This window comes from Natator depressus, chromosome 10 (genome assembly GCF_965152275.1).
Source record: "Natator depressus isolate rNatDep1 chromosome 10, rNatDep2.hap1, whole genome shotgun sequence".
NCBI classification, from domain to species: domain Eukaryota; kingdom Metazoa; phylum Chordata; order Testudines; family Cheloniidae; genus Natator; species Natator depressus.
In genome coordinates this window covers 11,900,041-11,920,671 of record NC_134243.1, presented here as the reverse complement: position 1 = coordinate 11,920,671, position 20,631 = coordinate 11,900,041, and the positions used below count along the sequence as shown (strand labels likewise).

Sequence of the window (20,631 nt, the reverse complement as noted above, 5' to 3'; positions counted from 1 at the left end):
TGACGGGGGAGAGGGGGAAGCAAATGAGTACAAAACAAATCTGATCCATTTCTTGTTTTGATCCACTCCATCTATCTTTTACATCTTTGGCTGGCAGCAGACGGTGCAGAAGGACTGCAAGCCATCCACATCTCATGGCTGCTCGGCAGAAGATGGTGCAGTAGGACTGCTAGCCATCCTCATCTCTTGCCTGCCTGGCAGAAGATGGTACAGTAGGACTGCTAGCAATCCGTATCGCCTGCCTGCTCACCATAAGATGGTTCAATAGGACTGACTGCAGGACTAAAGAGAATGACCGGGTCAAGTCACTACAAATTTAGTCCCTGTGCCCATGTCTGCCCAGGCGCTCCTGATCGACCTCACAGAGGCGACCAGGAGCACCTCGGACATGACGATGACAGCTACCAGTCCTACTGTACCGTCTGCTGCCACAAGGCAATGGGTTGATGCTGCTGTGTAGCAATGCAGTACCACATCTGCCAGCACCCAGGAGACATACGGTGACGGTTACCTGAGCGGGCTCCATGCTTGCCGTGGTATGGCGTCTGCACAGGTAACTCAAGAAAAAAAGACGTGAAACAATTGTCTGCTGCTGCTTTCACGGAGGGAGGGAGGGAACGGGGGCCTGACGATATGTACCCAGAACTACCCGCGACAATGTTTTAGCCCCATCAGGCATTGGGATCTCAACCCAGAATTCCAATGGGCAGCGGAGACTGCGGGAACTGTGGGATAGCTACCCACAGTGCAACACTCCGGAAGTCGACTCTAGCCTCGGTACTGTGGAAGCACTCCGCCGAGTTAATGCACTTAATGCACTTAGAGCATTTTCTGTGGGGACACACACACTCGAATATATAAAAACGATTTCTAAAAAACCGACTTCTATAAATTCGACCTAATTTCGTAGTGTAGACATACCATAGTCTCAGGGTGCATGTTCCAGGCACAGAGCTTCTCACTCAAACTACCAGAACTCAACACTTCTCTCTCATACCTCTCTCTATTTAGCATTGACAGAAGACTGCTCCTCTTAAACTCAACTTACACATCCCGCAAAGGATTATCCAGACCTCATCTCCTTCATGAGCAAAAAGCAGATAATACTCCAACCTTCCTGCCTCCCTGGCATTGTTCACTATATCATTATCAACCACCACTTCATCTTCACTGGATGTCTTCTTTTCTCATACAGAACTGCTGATACAATCCATGGGGGAAAAAAATAATATATATAAGAAAATGCCTGTATAGAAAATCGATTTTTTCTTGTATGATTTCTTTGGAGGAAGCGTGGCTGCTGGTAACAAATCAGGGGGATCATAAAACAGCCTTTTCTCTACAATTCACAAGCAAAAAGCTGACAGAGAGCTATAGGGCTAGCAAAGGAATCCACTTGCTGGGAACGTGTGAATAGATTTAAACAAATGAAAACCTCAGATAAAGAAAAACCCTGGGATAAGACACGACAGGTAAGTGGGGGCATTATTCTTTATATGGGAAAAGAGGACAAATTATTTTTTCTTAAAAAAAAGGAAGTTATGCTCTTTGCCTTTATGTGCTGTACAGACACTGACAAACTTTTTCCCCTGAAAGTCTTTTTCTGCCCCCCCCCCCTTTTTTTTTTTTTTTAAATTAGAATTACTAGGTCACACACTCTGTTGCTTCTGCAGGCCAAACACCCCTGCACATCCGAGTGGCTCTTACGTTCTTCTATTTCCCATACAAGTTCCAGGTGTGCTGTTCTCCCGTCTCCCCTATTTCAGGGACTCTCTGAAACCCCCTACTTCCTCCATCATGCAAGTGGCTGTGTCCCCCCCTCCCCTTTTCCCATTCCCCTATGTCAGCAGCCCTGTGTGACCCTCATTTCCCCCTTCCTTCACATGCAAGAGGCTCTGTGTGCCTCCTATTCCCCCTTTCCTCACCAAGCCAGGACTCCTGTGTGTCCCCCTTCATTCCTCCCTCCACCACAATAAGGACTGTGTCTCCTCTGTGTCACCCATGCTAGCACCAGTTTAGTAAATTCCCTAAAGTTCTTCATGTAGATGTAGCCATAGGGATTAATAGCTACAACTCTAGGTTCTGCCCTATGTGATGTCACAAGCCAAGTCCTCTGAAGATCTTGCAAGGGGTCTCTAATAAAAAGAGGAAAGATAGGTTTCCTGACATGCAACAAGAATAAACACACTTTTGTCGGGAAGGGGAGATTCAAACAAAATAAAAACAGTAAAGGGCACTGTTTTTTTCTTGTGTAGTTTACCTTTAAGTCACTGAAGTCTTTACAGCCCTTCAAAGCTTAAAGGCATAGTTAGGATGTCGTGGCTAAAAACCCCCCACTTCTGGTATAAAACCAGGAAATGTTTTAATTTTAATAGGTCTATATCCTTTTTCACACCTAAATTTCCTGTGGTAATAAATGAAAAAAAATATATAGTACCAGTTTTTAAAAATGTAACTAAAGCAAAGTTAAAATTACACAAAAATGCTTTAAAAATTCTTTAAAAGCAATGCACGCTTATAACAGAAAATTACACCCTGGTGGGCTATACCAGTGGTTTTCAACTTGGGGTCCACAGCCTGTCTAATTTCCAAAGGGGTCCTTGCCTCCATTCGAAACTTTTTAGAGGTCCGCAAATGAAAAAGGTTGAGAATCACGGGGCTACACCATAAAGTGTAAGCTTGCATCCACTGGTATGTACTTTAAGCCTGGTATCAATAATGGTTCAAATAATTACAACTACTGTCATCTCAAAAATGTGTTGTAGAGTAATAAAATTATAAAAATCAAAAGAAATCAAAAATATAATCCAAATAAAACGTATGCTAATACAGAGAAGAAAAACAAAATCAGTGGAATGTAGGCCTGACTTGACATGAGTAATTGGACACGGGTGAGGCCTCATTTCTTGGGGGATAGGATTAGGGAGGTATATGAATCAGCAGTCTGGAAACAGAATGTCTGTACTAGATAAAACAGGGAGGAACACCCAGGGAACCATTTACAATGGACAAAATAAGATGGGAATGTAAAAATGAGATAAAGTTGTACATGGACAGTGTATGGACAGAGCATGTTGTACAGGGATCAGTTCCTACAAAGTAACCAGCCAATCCCAAAATGGTCAGGCAATGTACAGTAAATGCAATGCAACGTGTAAATGTATCTAAAGGAAGAAGTTTGTAGTGTAACTTTGGATGTGTGGTATGCCCAGAACCCACCCCCTCAGCCTGAGCCTGATCAACTCAAAAGTACTTTAATTGTATGCCAATAAAGGAACCCGAGTGACTAGACTAGAGGCAAACTGAGTTCTTGGGGAACCAAGTGGAAAAGGTCTTGGGGGAACCCCAGTGGGGGGATAGATGTTCCTTCAGGAAATGTATATGGCTCCTGACCGAGGAGTCAAATCTGCTGCCATGAAGACAGATGATCTTTTCTGATACCTCTGTCTCTTTTTGGGTGATTCAGATCTCTAATATGACAAGAAAGACTGTTTTTGATATGGTTGAAACCTAACTGGTCTCTCTAGCGCTGATATATACACTCCTAAAGATCTCAAAATGACTTAAGAATCCTTTAAAGAGTGCAGCTCATCGGCATTAGCATTAAATAATGCACGTGGTTCAAAAGACAGATCCTCTTTTGTCATCTGTACTACTTAAGGTATGCCAGGTGACTGTAACTGAGAGGATGAGATTCTGGAACAGAAGTCTTCAGCAAGGCATGAACTGTGCAACAAATTCTGCTGCCACAGAATCACCAAATACATGGTGCCTTCACTTCTATTTCTGTAGGCATCCAAACTCTACATCTCCCTTGACTTTCTCGTAACCTGTCAAGTCTCTAAGAGCTCTGCCATTGTCTGCATCTTTGTTACCATCTCTTACCATTCCCATTCATGTACAGATAAATCCCATCTCTGCCCTCATTTAAGTGCTTTGTGCCTTCTTCTATGCCGCCCCTTATGCCTGTAATTCCCTCCCTGTAGTATTTCAACTCTACTCCATTTTCCTCTTTCTGCTCTTATGAAAGCCACTGTACCTGTACCCATGGGCCTTTTATGAGAACCATTGTCTCCTGTTCTGTAACACATCCACTCTCTATCCTAGCTCTCAGTAAAGCACCAGGTAATATATCAGAAGCTGGGAATGGGTGACAGAGGATGGATCACTTGATGATTACCTGCTCTGTTCATTCCCTCTGGGGCACTTGGCATTAGCCACTGTCAGAAGACAGCTGAGCTAGATGGACCTTTGGTCTGACTCAGTATGGCCGTTCTCATGAATAATGGTATGAGATAATACAATTCTATTATGTGTGTATAAATACATATTGGAATGAATAAATATTGGTGCAGATTTTGCAAGTTGTGCTTTGAGCCCACGCCCAATCACACCTGCTCTTAAAAACTTTTCATTAAAAAGTTGTTTCAAAAGGCATTTTGCAAACTCGGTCTTTGACTTTATGGTTTTCTCTGAATGCCAGTTAAACAAAGGGTTTGCGAATGGTCCCAACAGGCAACTGAACCATGTGAACTCAGCATGTGACCACAACAGGCGGCTTCATCCCCCCTCCAAATGCACAAGCACGCTGTATACAGAATCAGAGAAACCAGATGGGAAAGAACACCTGCTGTAGCTCCTGACCACAGAGTCTGGGGTCCACTGCTATATAGATTACGTCTATACTGGGGTTAGAGCACAGGGCCTCATCGTTACCTCTATCTCAGCGTTGTGCGCATGCACCTTCTGCACCATTTCTTCTGCCTCATGCATGCGCCGGCTCAGCTGAGGAGAGTGCTCCGATGGGGTCAGCTCACTGTCGTATGACTCCAGAATTGCTCTCATTCCATCACGCTCCTGTAGTGAAGAAAGAAACAGACTGGTTAGACTTTCCACTGGATACATGCAGCCTGCATCTTCAAACTGACATACCCAATGAAATTTAACATTTTTTAACACGGTGGAGAGCATTATTTTGGTTGGAAAGTTATTTCCAGTTCTTCCACTACCTCTTTTGTATACACATATCACACATAAATGGAGAGATATAAAAATCTACTGCTCTGAGAGTTGAAAATGTATATAAACACAAACATCCCTTTTAGATGGTAACATGCACACAGTATAACTTTTGCCATTTTACATGTATATACCAAGAACAAATAAAATTAGAGCTCTCAAGTAGAAGATGCTTCTTGGACACACCTCAACGTGGCTGTTCAGGGAAAATAGCAATGAGTTATGGGAGCTAAATCAGGGAACCTTATTCTGCCATCAGTGAAGTCAAAGATGAGTGCAGAAGTCTTCTAATGAAGAGTCCTTAAATATAAAGCAAGTACTTTATTCTCACAGCATAGATGTGTTTAGTGTAATCCACCACACCAAACAGGATTTGGATAGGATTACATGGAGAAAGAGTATTTTACCTTCCAAGTGGAGGGATTAAATTCTCATTTTATGAAGGGTTTCTCAATAATGTGGTCATTAAAAATATAGGTTAATCCACAGCTGAAGAAAAAAATGAATGGCTACTAGAAGGGCCCCAGTAGAAAGCACTGACCAATGAAAACATTAATTATTTATTTCCATAAGCACCCACAATGCATGAGGCAAAGAAAGTTGGAAGTGGACCATGCCCCTACCAGCTTAAAATGGACACAGATATGGAGGTTCTCAATTTTATTTTCACTATTACAGTTCCCAGCTAAGAGAGCTGTTCTTTCAGTTTATATGTTAGACACACACTTTGATACTGAAGGACCTGGGTTCAAACCCGTGCAGTCCCCCAGTGGAGATTATGATTGTTTGGGGAAACTGTATGTACAATTTATGAAATCTGGTTGGGACTATGAAGTTATTAAGAAAATTGTTGTAACACTCAATGTCTCTATGTAAATGTAGAATCCAACATGGCTGTCAGGCCTTTTAGCAAGTATCCATCAGACTAGGGACAACTGGAGCGTAGTTAACTTAAGACTGTACTCTGACCACACAATGGGTATGTTAAGGAGGTTTGCTAAAACTAGGAGAACCAGTTTTCTCCAATCCTCAACAAGGGATTGGGCATTTGGAGAGCAGAAAATTCCCAAAGAGATGGAGGTGATAATGTAGGAGTTTTAAAAGGACTCTTAGGAGGATAGAGACACAGGAAGTTTGGGTCACGAGAAGGGAAGAGACACACATTTTTTTGTAGCAGGGGGACTCAGTTTAGCTGTGGGACCAAAGAAGGTCTAGGAAGAGAGAGACTCTATGGTTCAGAAATCAAGCCATCAGTTGCAACAGAAGGATCTTGGATTATCCCAGAGGAATCAGACCCCAGCCCAATAAATGCTTGAATGGTGAGGAAACTGAGGCAGGGAAATGCATGTAGGGTTTGTTTGTGTATAGATCTGTATATTTCTCATTCTACTGAGTAAAGGGCAATGATGTTTTAGACAAAGAAACCAAGGTGGATAATGGACGAAGTGCCACAGCTGAGTGACAAGCATAGGAAGTTAAAGGAGAATAAAAAGGAAGATGCAAGTCTAAGAGCTGAATACAATAGGTTGACCAGAGAGGTTAAAAAAAGAATGCAAAGAGTGACAGAAACAAATGAATAAGCAAACAATGCAAAGAAGCAGAAGAATATGCAGAAGAAATGTGACACAGAGGTTATATTGCAAGATAACAGAACAGAGTGGGACATATGAGTTGAAGATGTCAGCAATGAAAGACATGTTCAGGCAAATAACTGAGGACAAACAAGCAATGAATAACCGATGGAAAGAATATTTTAAAGAGCTATACAAAGTGCAGTACACAGTGGGTGCCAATGTCTCCTCTCGCCTTGTGGCAAGCAGGACAGCACAAGGTGTTGCAAAGAGGTGAGAGGCCACACTGAAATCATCTGAGAGATTGACAGTGAGGCAGGGAATGTGCCACTGTCTAGTCAGTGGAGGGATTTCTGGGTTGTGAAGCTAGACTAACGTGATCTTAAGAAAATAGGGGAAAATTTGAATGGGTTGTGCTGGTGAAGAGGAATTGAGAAAATGGGGTTACGGACCACTTGTTGGGAGCCTGAGAATAGATTTTGTTACAGTATTTGTGTTCAGAAATGAAGACCAGAGCTAAGGACCAGGAGCAAGTGTTTTCAGTTATAACTTCTCTCTGTTTTGATTTATTATCAGTAGAATTACTGAATAAAACTTGTACTGTGGTTTAAATTATACATTCCCTCATAGCTTGTTTGCTTTTGAAATCAGAGACGAGCCTTGACAGGCAAGGACCCATCCTCTTGTCCCCTATTCCTTTAGAGGCAAAGAAGTCATACCCTCAGAAAGGAGTCTTGATCCCACAGAAACTCTCCGATCCTCACTTTGGCAGCTGAGCAATGTAGGAAGCTACTAAAACATGTCTGTGGATCTGTTCTGAAGTGTACATCATTCACCAGTGGATTGGGACCCAAGTCTGGTCTCTTAAGAGCCACTCTTTGTCCTAATAATGAATCATCTCTAAATGTGGATGCTTTCTCAGTGCAGAGATGGACTGGGACCTCTGGGAAAGGACCCAGACAGCGGATATCTTTGATGTTTAAATTTGATGGGGTTCCATTTGATTTTGCAGTTGAAATAGTGCTAAGGCTGTTGGGCAGTCCTTGATATAATGGAGAGAGAACACTGTTCTGTCCAACTATGGCACTGATGAAGGCTGTGCAGTGGAAAACAAGGGCTAGAGAGCTAGGGAGAGGAGAGAGGATGAGAGTCTTGCAACTGTAACTTTAGCTGTAAGCATATCCAAAGATCAAATTTGTACATCCCAGTAAATTCTCTGATGTGTTCTAACCCTTGACTCTGGAATAGCCGGGCAAGAAACAGCTTTTTCATCATCATTTTCCCTTAGTTGAAGGCACTTTGTCTTGAGAAAAGGTAAGTTTCCAGGTGGGCTTTCCTAAGGAGGAGGAACTCCTGCTGCACTGCTATTTCTCTGTTGTATTTGTGGAGATATTTTACAGATAAGGGTGGCTGGTAATTGTACTCTTCCTCCTGGGCCAGCACGGTTCCTTCCCAAGGCTGAACCAACCTCAACCGTCTCAGCTGACTTTTCAGTATGTTAAATGTTTTGAACACATTTTTGCAGCATCTTCAGCTGGCATCCCCCACCTTGCCTTTCACACCTTGAATTTGTACATCCCTCCCTCTCCCCAAGCGCACTGACACACACACTGTATTTAGGTGTTTGACGTTTGGACAGTGAAGCAGGAGACAGCCCCGGTATACAGGCTTGCTGGGTCGAGCTGTTAGCACCACATATAGTATTTCGGAAACACAGCCCTTTTCATTTGGGGGTGGGGGGGAACCACTTTTGTAATTCTGTCATTTAAGTAAACTACGCTGATAACTCTTGACTGGATACCTCCCTAGAGACAGGTTTCAGAGTAGCAGCCGTGTTAGTCTGTATTCGCAAAAAGAAAAGGAGGACTTCTGGCACCTTAGAGACTAACACATTTATTTGAGCATAAGCTTCCGTGAGCTACAGCTCACTTCATCGGATGCATTCAGAGTGGGCTACAGAAGAAGCATTTCAGCACTCTTAAGCTGGCAAACTCTGGCAGATTTCTCTCTATTTATAGGGCATTGTGAGAGAAAGTTCACATCACAGAGGTCCTGTCTGGTACTTTTCAATGCACTGAGGAAGCGCCTGCTGCCAGCGGCACTGATGGGAGGCACTTTTATGAAAAAGCTCACATTGCCCATGTCCATAACAACCCTGTTTATATAAAACTTCAGACTAAAAATCGCAACAGTGGCCAGGTCTGGAGTCCAAGCTGCACAACTGTAAAGCTAAATGAATTTTTAACACCGTTTTGGCATTTTTGTGATCAAATTTGCCCATACCTGCTGCTATACCAAGAGGATTGCATGCATTTATACATCAGGGTGAACTGACAACAATGTAACAGTCAGTGCAGAGGATTCTGCACTGGAATACGAGGAATTTTTGCTCTCAGGTTTATTCCAGAGGACCACAATTATTTGCTTGGCTCTGCTGAATTCTCAGACTTGACAAACATCAAAATTCTCCGATGTGATTAAAAGGAGATCAAATACCTTATTGCCCATCTCATCTCTATATGCATATCACTCTCTAAATGGGAATTGCATGTTAAACATACCTGATATTTTGAATTGCCATTCAGACTGCTACTCCCATTTATTTTCTCCATTAGCATCTTAGAGGCAGGCAGTATATGTTGTCTGATGTTGGTGATGTACGGCTACTATCGGGCCCCCCCAGAAAGCTCCATGCTTAGCATATGATAAATCCTGTTTATCAGGAGGGTGTTAGCTCTCGTGGAAAAGAATTAGAGACCCCATTTACACAGAAACACTATCTTCTAACTCTTAGCAAGAAGGGAGGCGGCAGCACTTAAACACAGTTTTACATGAGCAACCTTTCATTGGAGATGTTTATATTTTGTTCCTGAACAACACACTGAGCACAGAATAGTCTACCGTTCAACTTTTATCATTTTACATAGGGTGTAGTTTCAGAGGCCTTGTAGGGCAGTGATTCTCAATCAGGGGTCCGGGGCACCCTGGGGGGCCGTGAGCAGGCTTCAGGAGGTCCACCAAGGGGTTGAAGTCGAAGCCTGAACAATGTCGCTTCATGAGGGCCCCCCGTGGTGTGGGGCCCGCGGCAGCTGCCCTGTTTGCTACCCCCTAATGGCAGCCCTGGCTTTTATATGCAGAAAAAACAGTTGTTGTGGCACAGGGGGGCCATGGAGTTTTTATAGCATGTCGGGGGGGGGCCTCAGAAAGAAAAAGGTTGAGAACCCCTGTTATGGGGGATAGTCTCTGCCAAGAGAGTTGGTTTAAAATACCTGACATTCAGAGCAATGTGGTCCATTCCAAAAGCAAAAAAATAAATACATACATACATAAACTGCACTTCCGCGTATTTTTGTGAGCCCCAACAGCCTTTGAACAGGGTAAATCACCCCAATCCTACTATTTCATAACAAAATTCTAACAAGTGCTCACAGGATCACCCACCTTACCTCATCAATAAAGAAAGAGGCGGAGATGACCCTAATTTGGGTGGCATGTACTCCAGCCTTATCCTGGGCTCATTCCTCTTAGTCAGAAGGAGCCACACCTTCCCTGAGAACCAGGTATTGTGGGCTTTGTTTTTTTAACTCTGTGGCAGGAAAAATGTTAGAGTGTCTCTGAATGCTTAGATTAAGAAAATTGACTCAATAAAATATTTTATGGGCTGTTTACTTCTCTCTAAGGAAGACTGGGTTTCTCAGATCAAAGACTATGAGAGCGGGACCCTGTCACCTCAAAGCCACTGGCTCACGTCTAGCCTGGTTGAGAATCACCAGAAGTGGTCATTAAGCCATTGTTGGATAGAATGGAACAAGCTTGTGCTGCTAGTCCAGTTCTGAGGGGACAAGTCCACATCACAAAACCCATCATCACAATTGACATCTCTGGGATCCAAGTAAATAGGGATTTTGCGTCACCAGCAGATGGTACACAGGGACTGCCCTTTGATTAGATCATTTTGTTCTACAGACATTCCCATGCTAAACGTACCACTGCCAACAGCTCAGACATGTTCAACAGAGCGTTTCCAATCAACCTGTTGCTCTGCTCTAGTCCTGGATGGCTCACTCTCCTCTTTCTCCAGCTCACTCCTTTCCATGTGTTCAAGGAATAGCTGGATAATAAAACCCAGTTTTGCTGTAGAGGGATTGTTGATAGTCTCAGTTGAGAAGCCAGGAACTGTACTGACATAAAGACTGATTAGCCGCCACACAATCAGAAGTGTTTGCTCTCTGATTTATTCCAGTGGACAGTACTCATTTTTTGGCTCTGCTCTCTAACCAGACTTCCCTGACCTGATGAGCACGCGGGGAAACATGCACTAGCTTTCCCATGCCATTGAGGTAATAATATAATGACCCCATCACACGTCTAGCTGACTCCCCCTATTGGACATTCACCAGCCTGCTGGGAAGTGATCCAAATGCTGAATTTTCATGTATTTTAAGCTTCTGGAGTCTGAACAGAGTCCAGGCATTGTGACTGGCTTAGGGTCTCTCTTGGCACACTTTTGGGGTGCAAATCCTCTTTCTAGAACCGCTTCCTGAGAGCGGAGATCTCACTGTCCAACTGCCCAGCCTCTGGGACCAGTGCTGACTTTCCCCCCTCCTCCCAAATTGTCCTCTAGCTTAAACATACTCTTCCCCACAACTCCAGCTGTGAGGGCAATATGGATTTACATTTCAGGGGCATGTGATAGGTGTAACGCATAACACATACACAGACTTTGCACAGGATTCTAAACCACCATATTCTTCTTTGATTCCTGTCTATCAGCTCAGCGGTGACAAAGTGGCCGAAAGAAATCTGTTCTACCACTTTGTATCTTATGCTAGCTTCACAACTTCATTCATCTTTAAACCTTTTTGTTCAATGTTATTTTTCACCATGTCTATCCATCGCATCCTCAGTCTTCCTCTATTTCTAGTTTCTCACACTCTGATGTGAATCATCAGGTAGTGTTTCCTTTCTAGGTCCATTCTGGACATCTGCGAAAACCATCCCAGTCATCTTTCTTGAATCTTCTATAACAGCATCATTTCTTGCCCTAGCCACTTTCTTATCACTTCACTTTTTTCTCCAGTCTTGAAGCTTAGTATGCCCCTCAGCCAGTTCATTTCTGCAATCAATATCTTTCGTTTACCAGCTTTCCTCAGACTCCAACATTCTGACTCATACAGCAGTGTTGCAACAACAATTGTTTCATATACACTGATTTTCATTTTTATCAAAATGTCTTTAACATCGCAGGTCTTACAAAGTTTTCTGAATACAGCAGTGGCTAATCTATTCTGTTTACATCATCTACAGAATTCCTATTCTTCATCCTCCAAGGTACACACATTTTTCCACTTGTTCTAGTTCTTTGTCTCCAACTTTGATCTTTACCTCTTCCTATTGCCATAGTGTTGTCTCCTCCATACTGATCTTCAATCCAAATCTTCTGCTTTCCCAGTCTACCTTGTCAGCTATTCTGTGTAAATCCTCCTTTGTCAGTACTATGCGATTCAATATCTGCAAATCTAAGGTTATTTGCTATCCTCTCATATAACATGACTCCTCTCATTTCATCTCCCAGTGCTATAGCCATTACTCCTTCACTACCAGGTTGTACAAATCTGGTGATAACATGCATTGACTCACTCTTGTGGCTTTCCTGAACCATGCCATCAGCTTCTTGTCTACTCTCATTGCACTCATGGACTTCTTGTAAATGTTTTCTATCAACTTGATCTATTTCTTGGGGATGCCATATATTGTCAAAATTTGCCATAATCCCATTTGCCAAATGCTATCAAAAGTCTGTTTGAAGTCTATAAATTTGTTGTAGCAGGTTCTGGTATGTTCCATGTACTTTTCTGATAACACAAATAGCTCATTTGTTCTACTTCATCCTGGTCTGAAACTGGCCTGTTCCGTGCAACTGCTGCTTCCATGTACCTCTTCATTCTCCTCTGCAACATCTTGGTGAATAAGTTTGAAAGAGGAGATTTCTGAGATCAGCAGGAGGGGAAATGATTAATTATAAGAGATTCACCCAAGAGACTCTTGTCCTCTCATTGCTGTATGCAGAGTAAATGGGAGGGAAAGCTGTGTTGTAATCCCAACCATGAACTGGACTCAGTCCCTTGGAAACCAGTTACATTCACCTACGGGATCACATCTTCACAGAATACCCTCTTCATGATCAACTTTCTCTCCATGCTCCTCCCATTTAATTCTTTCCTTACATGAATCCATAACTTGGCTGCCAGGAGAAATGGCTTCAAGATAAGGAAGGTCACTTTCCACTAGAGTGTAGGCACCAGAGAGTACTGATCCAGGAGCTGCAATACTATTAGCAGATCCTTCTGCCTCCTACAGGTGGATTGTAGGGAGAGAGACGCTGCTAACATAAACTACACAGCTACAGTCTTCTCTATTAACGAATCTCATACCACTGATATAGTAACACTGAGTGTCTTGAGTGCCCAACCCATGTCTCCAAGGAACACAAACACAGGAGCGAGAGGGGACTCCTGGGTTGAACAGGAGAAGCAGCTAAGGAAGGAGTAAAAAACAGCTTAAAAAAATGTTTTTAAAAAGCAATTTGACCCACTCATTTTTGGAGTGTTCCTCTATTCCTGTTGGTGCTTATTAACTCCTCCCCAAACACACATACAGAATCCACCACTGACTTTCTAATTAGTTGTAGAGGGAAAAAAATCAATAAGATAGAAATTAAAGTTACAAATCTAACTGGAGTCAGTCACATACCTAGGGAAAATTTGTTCCTGGGGTAAAGTTTATCTAGTGTCATAATTTTATTGAAATCCTATATCTTCCTATTGACTTTTATAGTTTCAAGCTGGATGCCAGAGCTATCATTATTACAGTTTCAGTGTTGCTCACAGGGCTGAGGGGTTTTTTTCCCTTTATAAACAAGCTGTAATTGTCTGCTTTATTGATCAATAAATCTCTCAACTGCCTCACTTCACCAAGGTTCTTTTCTGTTTAGTCTTCTCTACCATTCTCTAAGAGAAAATATCCCCCCCTGGAGGGGGTGGGGGGTGTTTTTGTTTTTTAAGAAGAGTTTGTTTTGTTGTTAGCAATAAAAGAGCAGGAATTGTACTGGTCTACTTTGATAATGGCTTTTTAATGACAGATTCTAGTCACAGTAAAATCCGCTTTATTTCCACATGAATTAACTTCAAATATTAATCCGAAAGCAAACACACAGTTCACTTGCTCTATCGCTTCTGTGCAGATTGGAGCCTGAAACAGTCGCTTTGGAAAGTAGAATTGTAATGATATTTTCTACTTGGTGCCTTTTAGATGGTATGGAAGCGTTCCCATTCCTAGTGTTAAACTCGCCTTTTGCTTAATTAATGGTGATTTAAAGAGAATGTTAATAGACTTTTTCATTATGAGGAAATCCACTGAAGCTCTTCCCCCCCCAATGCCCTTTCAGACTCCTAAGTCCAATTAATGAAAATAAGAGGAAATTTCAAAACAAGAAGCAAGGCCTCAACAGTCACCATTCACAATAGGGCTTAATACAGCCAAATCTCCCTGGCCCAGTCAAAACGAACACCATGGAAGTAATGCGGATAGAATGTCAAGTAAACAAAATCCTTTTCAACATATTTGATGGATATATATATATATATATTTATATAAAGGGATGGCTTCATATATGGCATACTTTTCAAAGAATTGAGGTTTAGCTTAAATCTTTAGGTTAGATGCTTTCTAACATAAATGTGAAGAAGTAATGGTACAATAAGCAGCAAAGTTTGGCTCATCAATTCATCAGGAGTAGATGATATAACAGAGTGGGATACATCTGCATCAAATTAGGAACTCTATTTTGTATTGAGTTAAACACATCTCTACATTTGCCTGAGGGCAGTCGGGCAGCCTATTGTACTGCATTCCAGACAGCTGCCCTGCCCAGCAAAGATACTGGACACTTCCTTGAAGGACTATCACTGAAAAGCCATCAAGAATGCAATCGGAAGCCATCAATTTTGATGGTGTCTCAACTGCTGGTTGTTCCACCCCATGGAACAATGTTTCTTCTACACAGGGGTCCACAGAGAGGAAAGCATGACATGGAAGGGAGGCCCTGCAGCTTCTCAGTGGTGCATCCCAGGAGTTTTGTTATTTCAAAGATCTGTAACTCTCAAGCGTTTTAAGAGTAAAAACACTCTGATTGAAAAACTCCTTTTCTAAGTCTGTATTCTTTGTTTTCCTACCACATTGTCTCCAGACTGTCCACAAATTAGGGAGCATGTGCAAGAAACTGGGGGGTCGGAGGGTATGGGGGAGGCTTGGAAGGTCTGAGACTGGTTTACAGGGTCTGTGGCAGCTGGATGGAGGCATCCCAAGTCCCAAGGAAGGGTGTCGGACAAGGATCTGAGTCTGGGAATGTGCCCTTAAGTTCCACAGCTAGAAACAGTGATAAGACTACCTTGGAAGCACACAGAGTCCTCTCACAACAGCCTGATGACCTATATAGTGACAGACTGGGACAGATTGTAATAGGTGCCCTTTGACTACCGCAGTATGTGCATATGCAAGACAATTTGAGTTACCTGCAAAATAGAATATTTAATAGAAATACATGGCAAATTTCATTCTGGAGTAAATACAAATATGTTACTAACTGTGTGTTTCCAGGGAAATCTAATAACTCACTCTTCTGGAAAAAGATCTTGCATGAAGAATAAGTAAAACTCCTCCTGGGGGAAGAGGGAGGAGACAACAATTAACTTGCAAAACGACCAACAACTGGCCCAGCAGGCAACATAAGATGGGAAGAAAGTGAATGCCTTCTGCTAGGCTGGGGTTCTCAAACCTTTTTGTAGGTCAGACTGCATGTTAATAGACAGACCATCTCAAAGACTACTACCTCCCCATCTGCATCCCATCTGTGGTCACACAGCATCCCTGCAAGAACCACATCAATTGCTCACAAGTTATATTATAAAAGAGTTTAATCTATTATTCATTGTATTTAGTGTGATTGTAAAGTGGTTAGGTCAGTTGGGGTGAAATAATTCAACACACTGGCCAAAATTTTTGAACTTTTATGACAAATTAAGGGAGCGAATTTTAGGAAAATAAGTCTAGTGAAGAAAAGGCCTAAAAGTCTCAACATCTATCCTCTGTTAGCAGGGACAGCTTCAGACACCTATGATGTACCACCTTGGTTTTCCAAAGATTGCCAAAGTTATAGAGGATAAATGAACTCACAAGCTGCTGGTTTTGCAATAAAAAAAGAGCATAAAACCTACCTTTTATTTAGATTGGACAGACAGATATCTTTGGGGTGCTATTCTAGCATAAACTATTCTATACAGGTTCTTGTACTGCACTCAGCACTGTAGTATCTGAGCACCTTCCAGTAGTACATTAAGTTGGTGTTAACAAAAAACAAAGTTTTAAGTAACCAGTCCAACTAAAAATTCTTTCCCTTCTCAGCTTTCACTCTCTTGTGATGTCATCATTTCACTACAGCATCTTGCAGGGTGGACAAAACCTAGGTTTCTAAATGTAAAAACAAACAAAAATAGAATTGAAAAAAACCTTTCAAACCTTCCTTAGCCATAAAAGTAACAACTACAAAAAAGGCACAAGCCTCTCCTCTCCGTCACCCTTCTCTATCTGTTTTGCTGGTCATCTTTCAGCCAAAGGTTTCTAGTCACAATCCATCAAATAATTTCCTCCTCAGACACCCCTCAACAGTTCTCTCTGAGGCTATTTTCACACTACTTTGTAAATTAGAACTAAAGGCAGACACACATGTGTACACTTATCATCGACTCCCTAGTTGAAACCTCAATTAAAAGAGTATTTAAAAAAAAACAGACTAACTCCATAAAAATAAAAATATCAAGCAGCTCTCTCTACCCTTGAACTGACACCAAACAGCTTAGAGGACTTAATTTTTTTCCAGATTACTCTTGCTTCCCATATATATCCTTCCACATATATACTATGTGCTTGGATTTTTAATCCTGGAAGAATAAAATCTTATTCTCAGTGGCTGAGGCTATGGTATAACCTGACATGGGAACTCTGAAATATACTGTCTCATTCAACGCAATCAATGCTTCTCTCAGAATCAAATGAATATGTGCTTTTATTATCCCATGTCCACCTCAGCCATTTGTAACTTGGATGGGAAAGACAGGTGATAAGACAAGCAGATGGGTTCTTCAACAGTTCACAGTCTCTCCCGACAAGCTGTGAACTGAGGATCCTCATGATAGCCTTTCCCATAAATTATATATTCCACCACCAAGTTCTCCTCCCACACCACAACTGACATTCTTGCTTCTCTCTGACCCTGTGCCATTTCAGCCTCTCTCTCAGTGAAGCAGTTTTCTAGCTAAGGAACATACCATATAGTTATTAAGGAAGGATTAACACCAGCTTTGGGACAGAGCTTGGTACTGCCATGCCTGAGTCACAAACCCAATATCTCAACATGGGCTCAGTCCTGTCTGGGACACCTAACGACAGATGAAGCTCATAATGCCACCTATTCTTACAGCTGCCCAACACTTCCCATTATAAGACCATGTTTTCAGCTGCTTATAGCTTTACCAAGCTAACAGTTTGGGTGGAAATTTTCCATGCCAAGTGTCTGTCTCAGGCTGGGTTTGTTTGTTTTTTCCTAAGAATATTTCAAGAAAACTGGTTCTGCATTTTCCAAGAATGAGATGAGGGAAAATATGTTTTGCCCACATTTAAAAATAAATAAATATTACAACATTTAGCAGAAGGGTTGCCTTGGTGTCCAGGATGTGTCTTTTTCCATCCCCATGAAAAAATACCCATAGTTAGACAAGTTATAAGCTTACTGAAAAATCTCTTTTCCCATATGCTCAGTAAAAACTTGCTAGAGTTTGGCAGCAAAATTCTCCAATGCTTCTATCTGCATTGAGCATGCTCTAAGCCTAGAGCTGCAGGACTTTCCCTGCAATTGCTCTTCCACACTGCCAGGGGCCACAGTAGCACCCAGCACAGGAACTGAGAGTAGAGAGACTGTCTCGCCTGTGCTCTCTATGCTCCCTTGGCTGGTACCCAGGCTGTGTGGACAAAGAAATGTAGAGGGGACAAAGAGCTTGGTTGGTGGGACAGAAAGAGGGAGAGACTAGGACTAGGGTGGAGGTACTGAGATCAGATGAGGAACCTGAGTGGGAGACAAGAGCCCAGCTGGGCAAGCAGCCTGGAAAAAGGAGCCTGTGGGGGAGACTGGGACTCGGACAGGGAGCCCGGGGGGGAGAATAGCACTGGCTGAGCAAGGAGACGGGGTCTGGAGCCATGACTCCGAGGGGTGGTGATTTGAACTGGGAGCTTGGGCTAGGACTCTGCAGACAACCTTATTTTTGGCATTTCCTGGCTTTTCCTAACTTTTGGGTGCTTGTCTCTGTAATCTGAATGTTGCTTTTTGTTTACAATTTTATTTAAATACCTGAATTATCCATTGATTCATAGATACTAAAGTCAGAAGGGACCATTATGATCATCTAGTCCGACCTCCTGCACAACGCAGGCCACAGAATCTCACCCACCGACTCTTGCGAAAAACCTCACACCTATATCTGTGCTATTGAAGTCCCCAAATCGTGGTTTAAAGACTTGAAGGAGCAGAGAATCCTCCAGCAAGTGACCCGTGCCCCATGCTACAGAGGAAGGCGAAAAACCTCCAGGGCCTCTTCCAATCTGCCCTGGAGGAAAATTCCTTCCAGAACCTAAATATGGCGATCAGCTAAACCCTGAGCATATGGGCAAGATTCACCAGCCAGATACCCAGGAAAGAATTTTCTGTAGTAACTCAGATCCCACCCCATCTAACATCCCATCACAGGCCATTGGGTCTATTTACCATGAATATTTAAAGATCAATTAATTACCAAAATCATGTTATCCCATCATACCATCTCCTCCATAAACTTATCGAGTCTAATCTTAAAGCCGGATAGGTCTTTTGCCCCCACTGCTTCCCTTGGAAGGCTATTCCAAAACTTCACTCCTCTGATGGTTAGAAACCTTCCTCTAATTTCAAGTCTAAACTTCCCAATGACCAGTTTATATCCATTTGTTCTTGTGTCCACATTGGTACTGAGCTTAAATAATTCCTCTCCCTCTCTGGTATTTATCCCTCTGATATATTTATAGAGAGCAATCATCTCTCCCCTCAACCTTCTTTTAGTTAAGCTAAACAAGCCAAGCTCCTTGAGTCTCCTTTCATAAGACAAGTTTTCCATTCCTCGGATCATCCTAATAGCCTTTCTCTGTACCTGTTCCAGTTTGAATTCATCCTTCTTAAACATGGGAGACCAGAACTGCATACAGTATTCCAGGTGAGGTCTCACCAGTGCCTTGTATAACGGTACTAAAACCTCCTTATCTCTATTGGAAATACCTTGCCTGATGCATCCCAAGACCGCATTAGCTTTTTTCAAGGCCATATCACTTTGGCGGTTCATAGTCATCCTATGATCAACCAATACTCCAAAGTCCTTCTCCTCCCCCGTTACTTCTAATTGATGCGTCCCCAGCTCATTACTAAAATTCTTGTTATTAATCCCTAAATGCATAACCTTACACTTCTCACTATTAAATTTCATCCTATTACTATTACTCCAGTTTACAAGGTCATCCAAATCTTCCTGTATGATTTCCCGGTCCTTCTCTAAATTGGCAATACCTCCCAGCTTTGTATCATCCGCAAACTTTATTAGCGCACTCCCACTTTTTGTGCCGAGGTCAGTAATAAAAAGATTAAATAAGATTGGTCCCAAAACTGATCCCTGAGGAACTCCACTGGTAACCTCCCTCGAGCCTGACAGTTCACCTTTCAGTGGGACCCGCTGTAGTCTCCCTGTTAACCAATTCCTTATCCACCTTTCAATTTTCATATTGATCCCCATCATTTCCAATTTAACTAATAATTCCCCATGTGGCAAGGTATCAAACACCTTACTGAAATCTAGGTAAATTAGATCCACTGCGTTTCCTTTGTCTAAAAAATCTGTTACTTTCTCAAAGAAGGAGATCAGGTTGGTTTGGCATGAGCTACCTTTTGTAAAACCATGTTGTATTTTGTCCCATTTACCATTGACCTCAATGTCCTTAACTACTTTCTCCTTCAGAATTTTTTCCAAGACCTTACATACTACAGATGTCAAACACGCCTGTAGTTACCCGGATCACTTTTTTTTTCCTTTCTTAAAAATAGGAACTATGTGAGCAATTCTCCAATCATATGGTACAACCCAAGTTTACAGATTCATTAAAAATTCTTGCTAATGGGCTTGCAATTTCATGTGCCAATTCCTTTAATATTCTTGGATGAAGATTATCTGGGCCGCCCGATTTAGTCCCATTAAGCTGTTCGAGTTTCGCTTCTACCTCAGATATGGTAATATCTACCTCCGTAGCCTCATTCCCATCTGTCATGCTACCATTATCCCTAAGATCCTCTTTAGCCTTATTAAAGATTGAGGCAAAGTATTTGTTTAGATATTGGGCCATGCCTAGATTATCCTTGACCTCCACTCCATCCTCAGAGTTTAGCGGCCCCACTTCTTCTTTCTTTGTTTTCTTCTTATTTATATGGCTATAGAACCTTTTACTACTGGTTTTAATTCCCTTTGCAAGGTCCAACTCTACTTAACTTTTAGCCTGTCTCACTTTATCCCTACATGTTCTGACCTCAATAAGGTAAGCTTTCCTTGCTGATCCCTCCCATTTTCCACTCCCTGTATGCTTTCTGCTTTTTCTTAATCACCCCTCTGAGATGCTTGCTTATCCAGCTTGGTCTACCACTCCTGCCTATGAATTTTTTTCCCCTTTCTTGGGATGCAGGCTTCCGATAGCTTCTGCAGCTTTGATTTAAAGTAATCCCAGGCCTCCTCTGCCTTTAGATCCATAAGTTCTTCAGTCCAACCCACTTCCCTAACTAATTTCCTTAATTTTTGAAAGTCAGACCTTTTGAAATCAAAAACCCTAGTTGCAGATTTATTTTTGTTATAACCATGTCTGTGCA

The 20,631-nt window shown here is 42.2% G+C and overlaps 1 protein-coding gene across 5 annotated transcripts in view; it reads right to left on the bottom strand.

Annotated features, from left to right (window-relative positions):
* The window catches only part of MAD1L1 (mitotic arrest deficient 1 like 1), a 553,489-nt gene that overhangs the window by 297,408 nt on the left and 235,450 nt on the right, over positions 1-20,631 (bottom strand). For all 5 annotated transcript variants that reach the window (XM_074965202.1, XM_074965204.1, XM_074965203.1 and 2 more), the window contains one exon: positions 4,717-4,857. In XM_074965202.1, the coding sequence (XP_074821303.1) occupies positions 4,717-4,857 (141 nt within the window). The remainder of the gene's footprint in view (positions 1-4,716; positions 4,858-20,631) is intronic.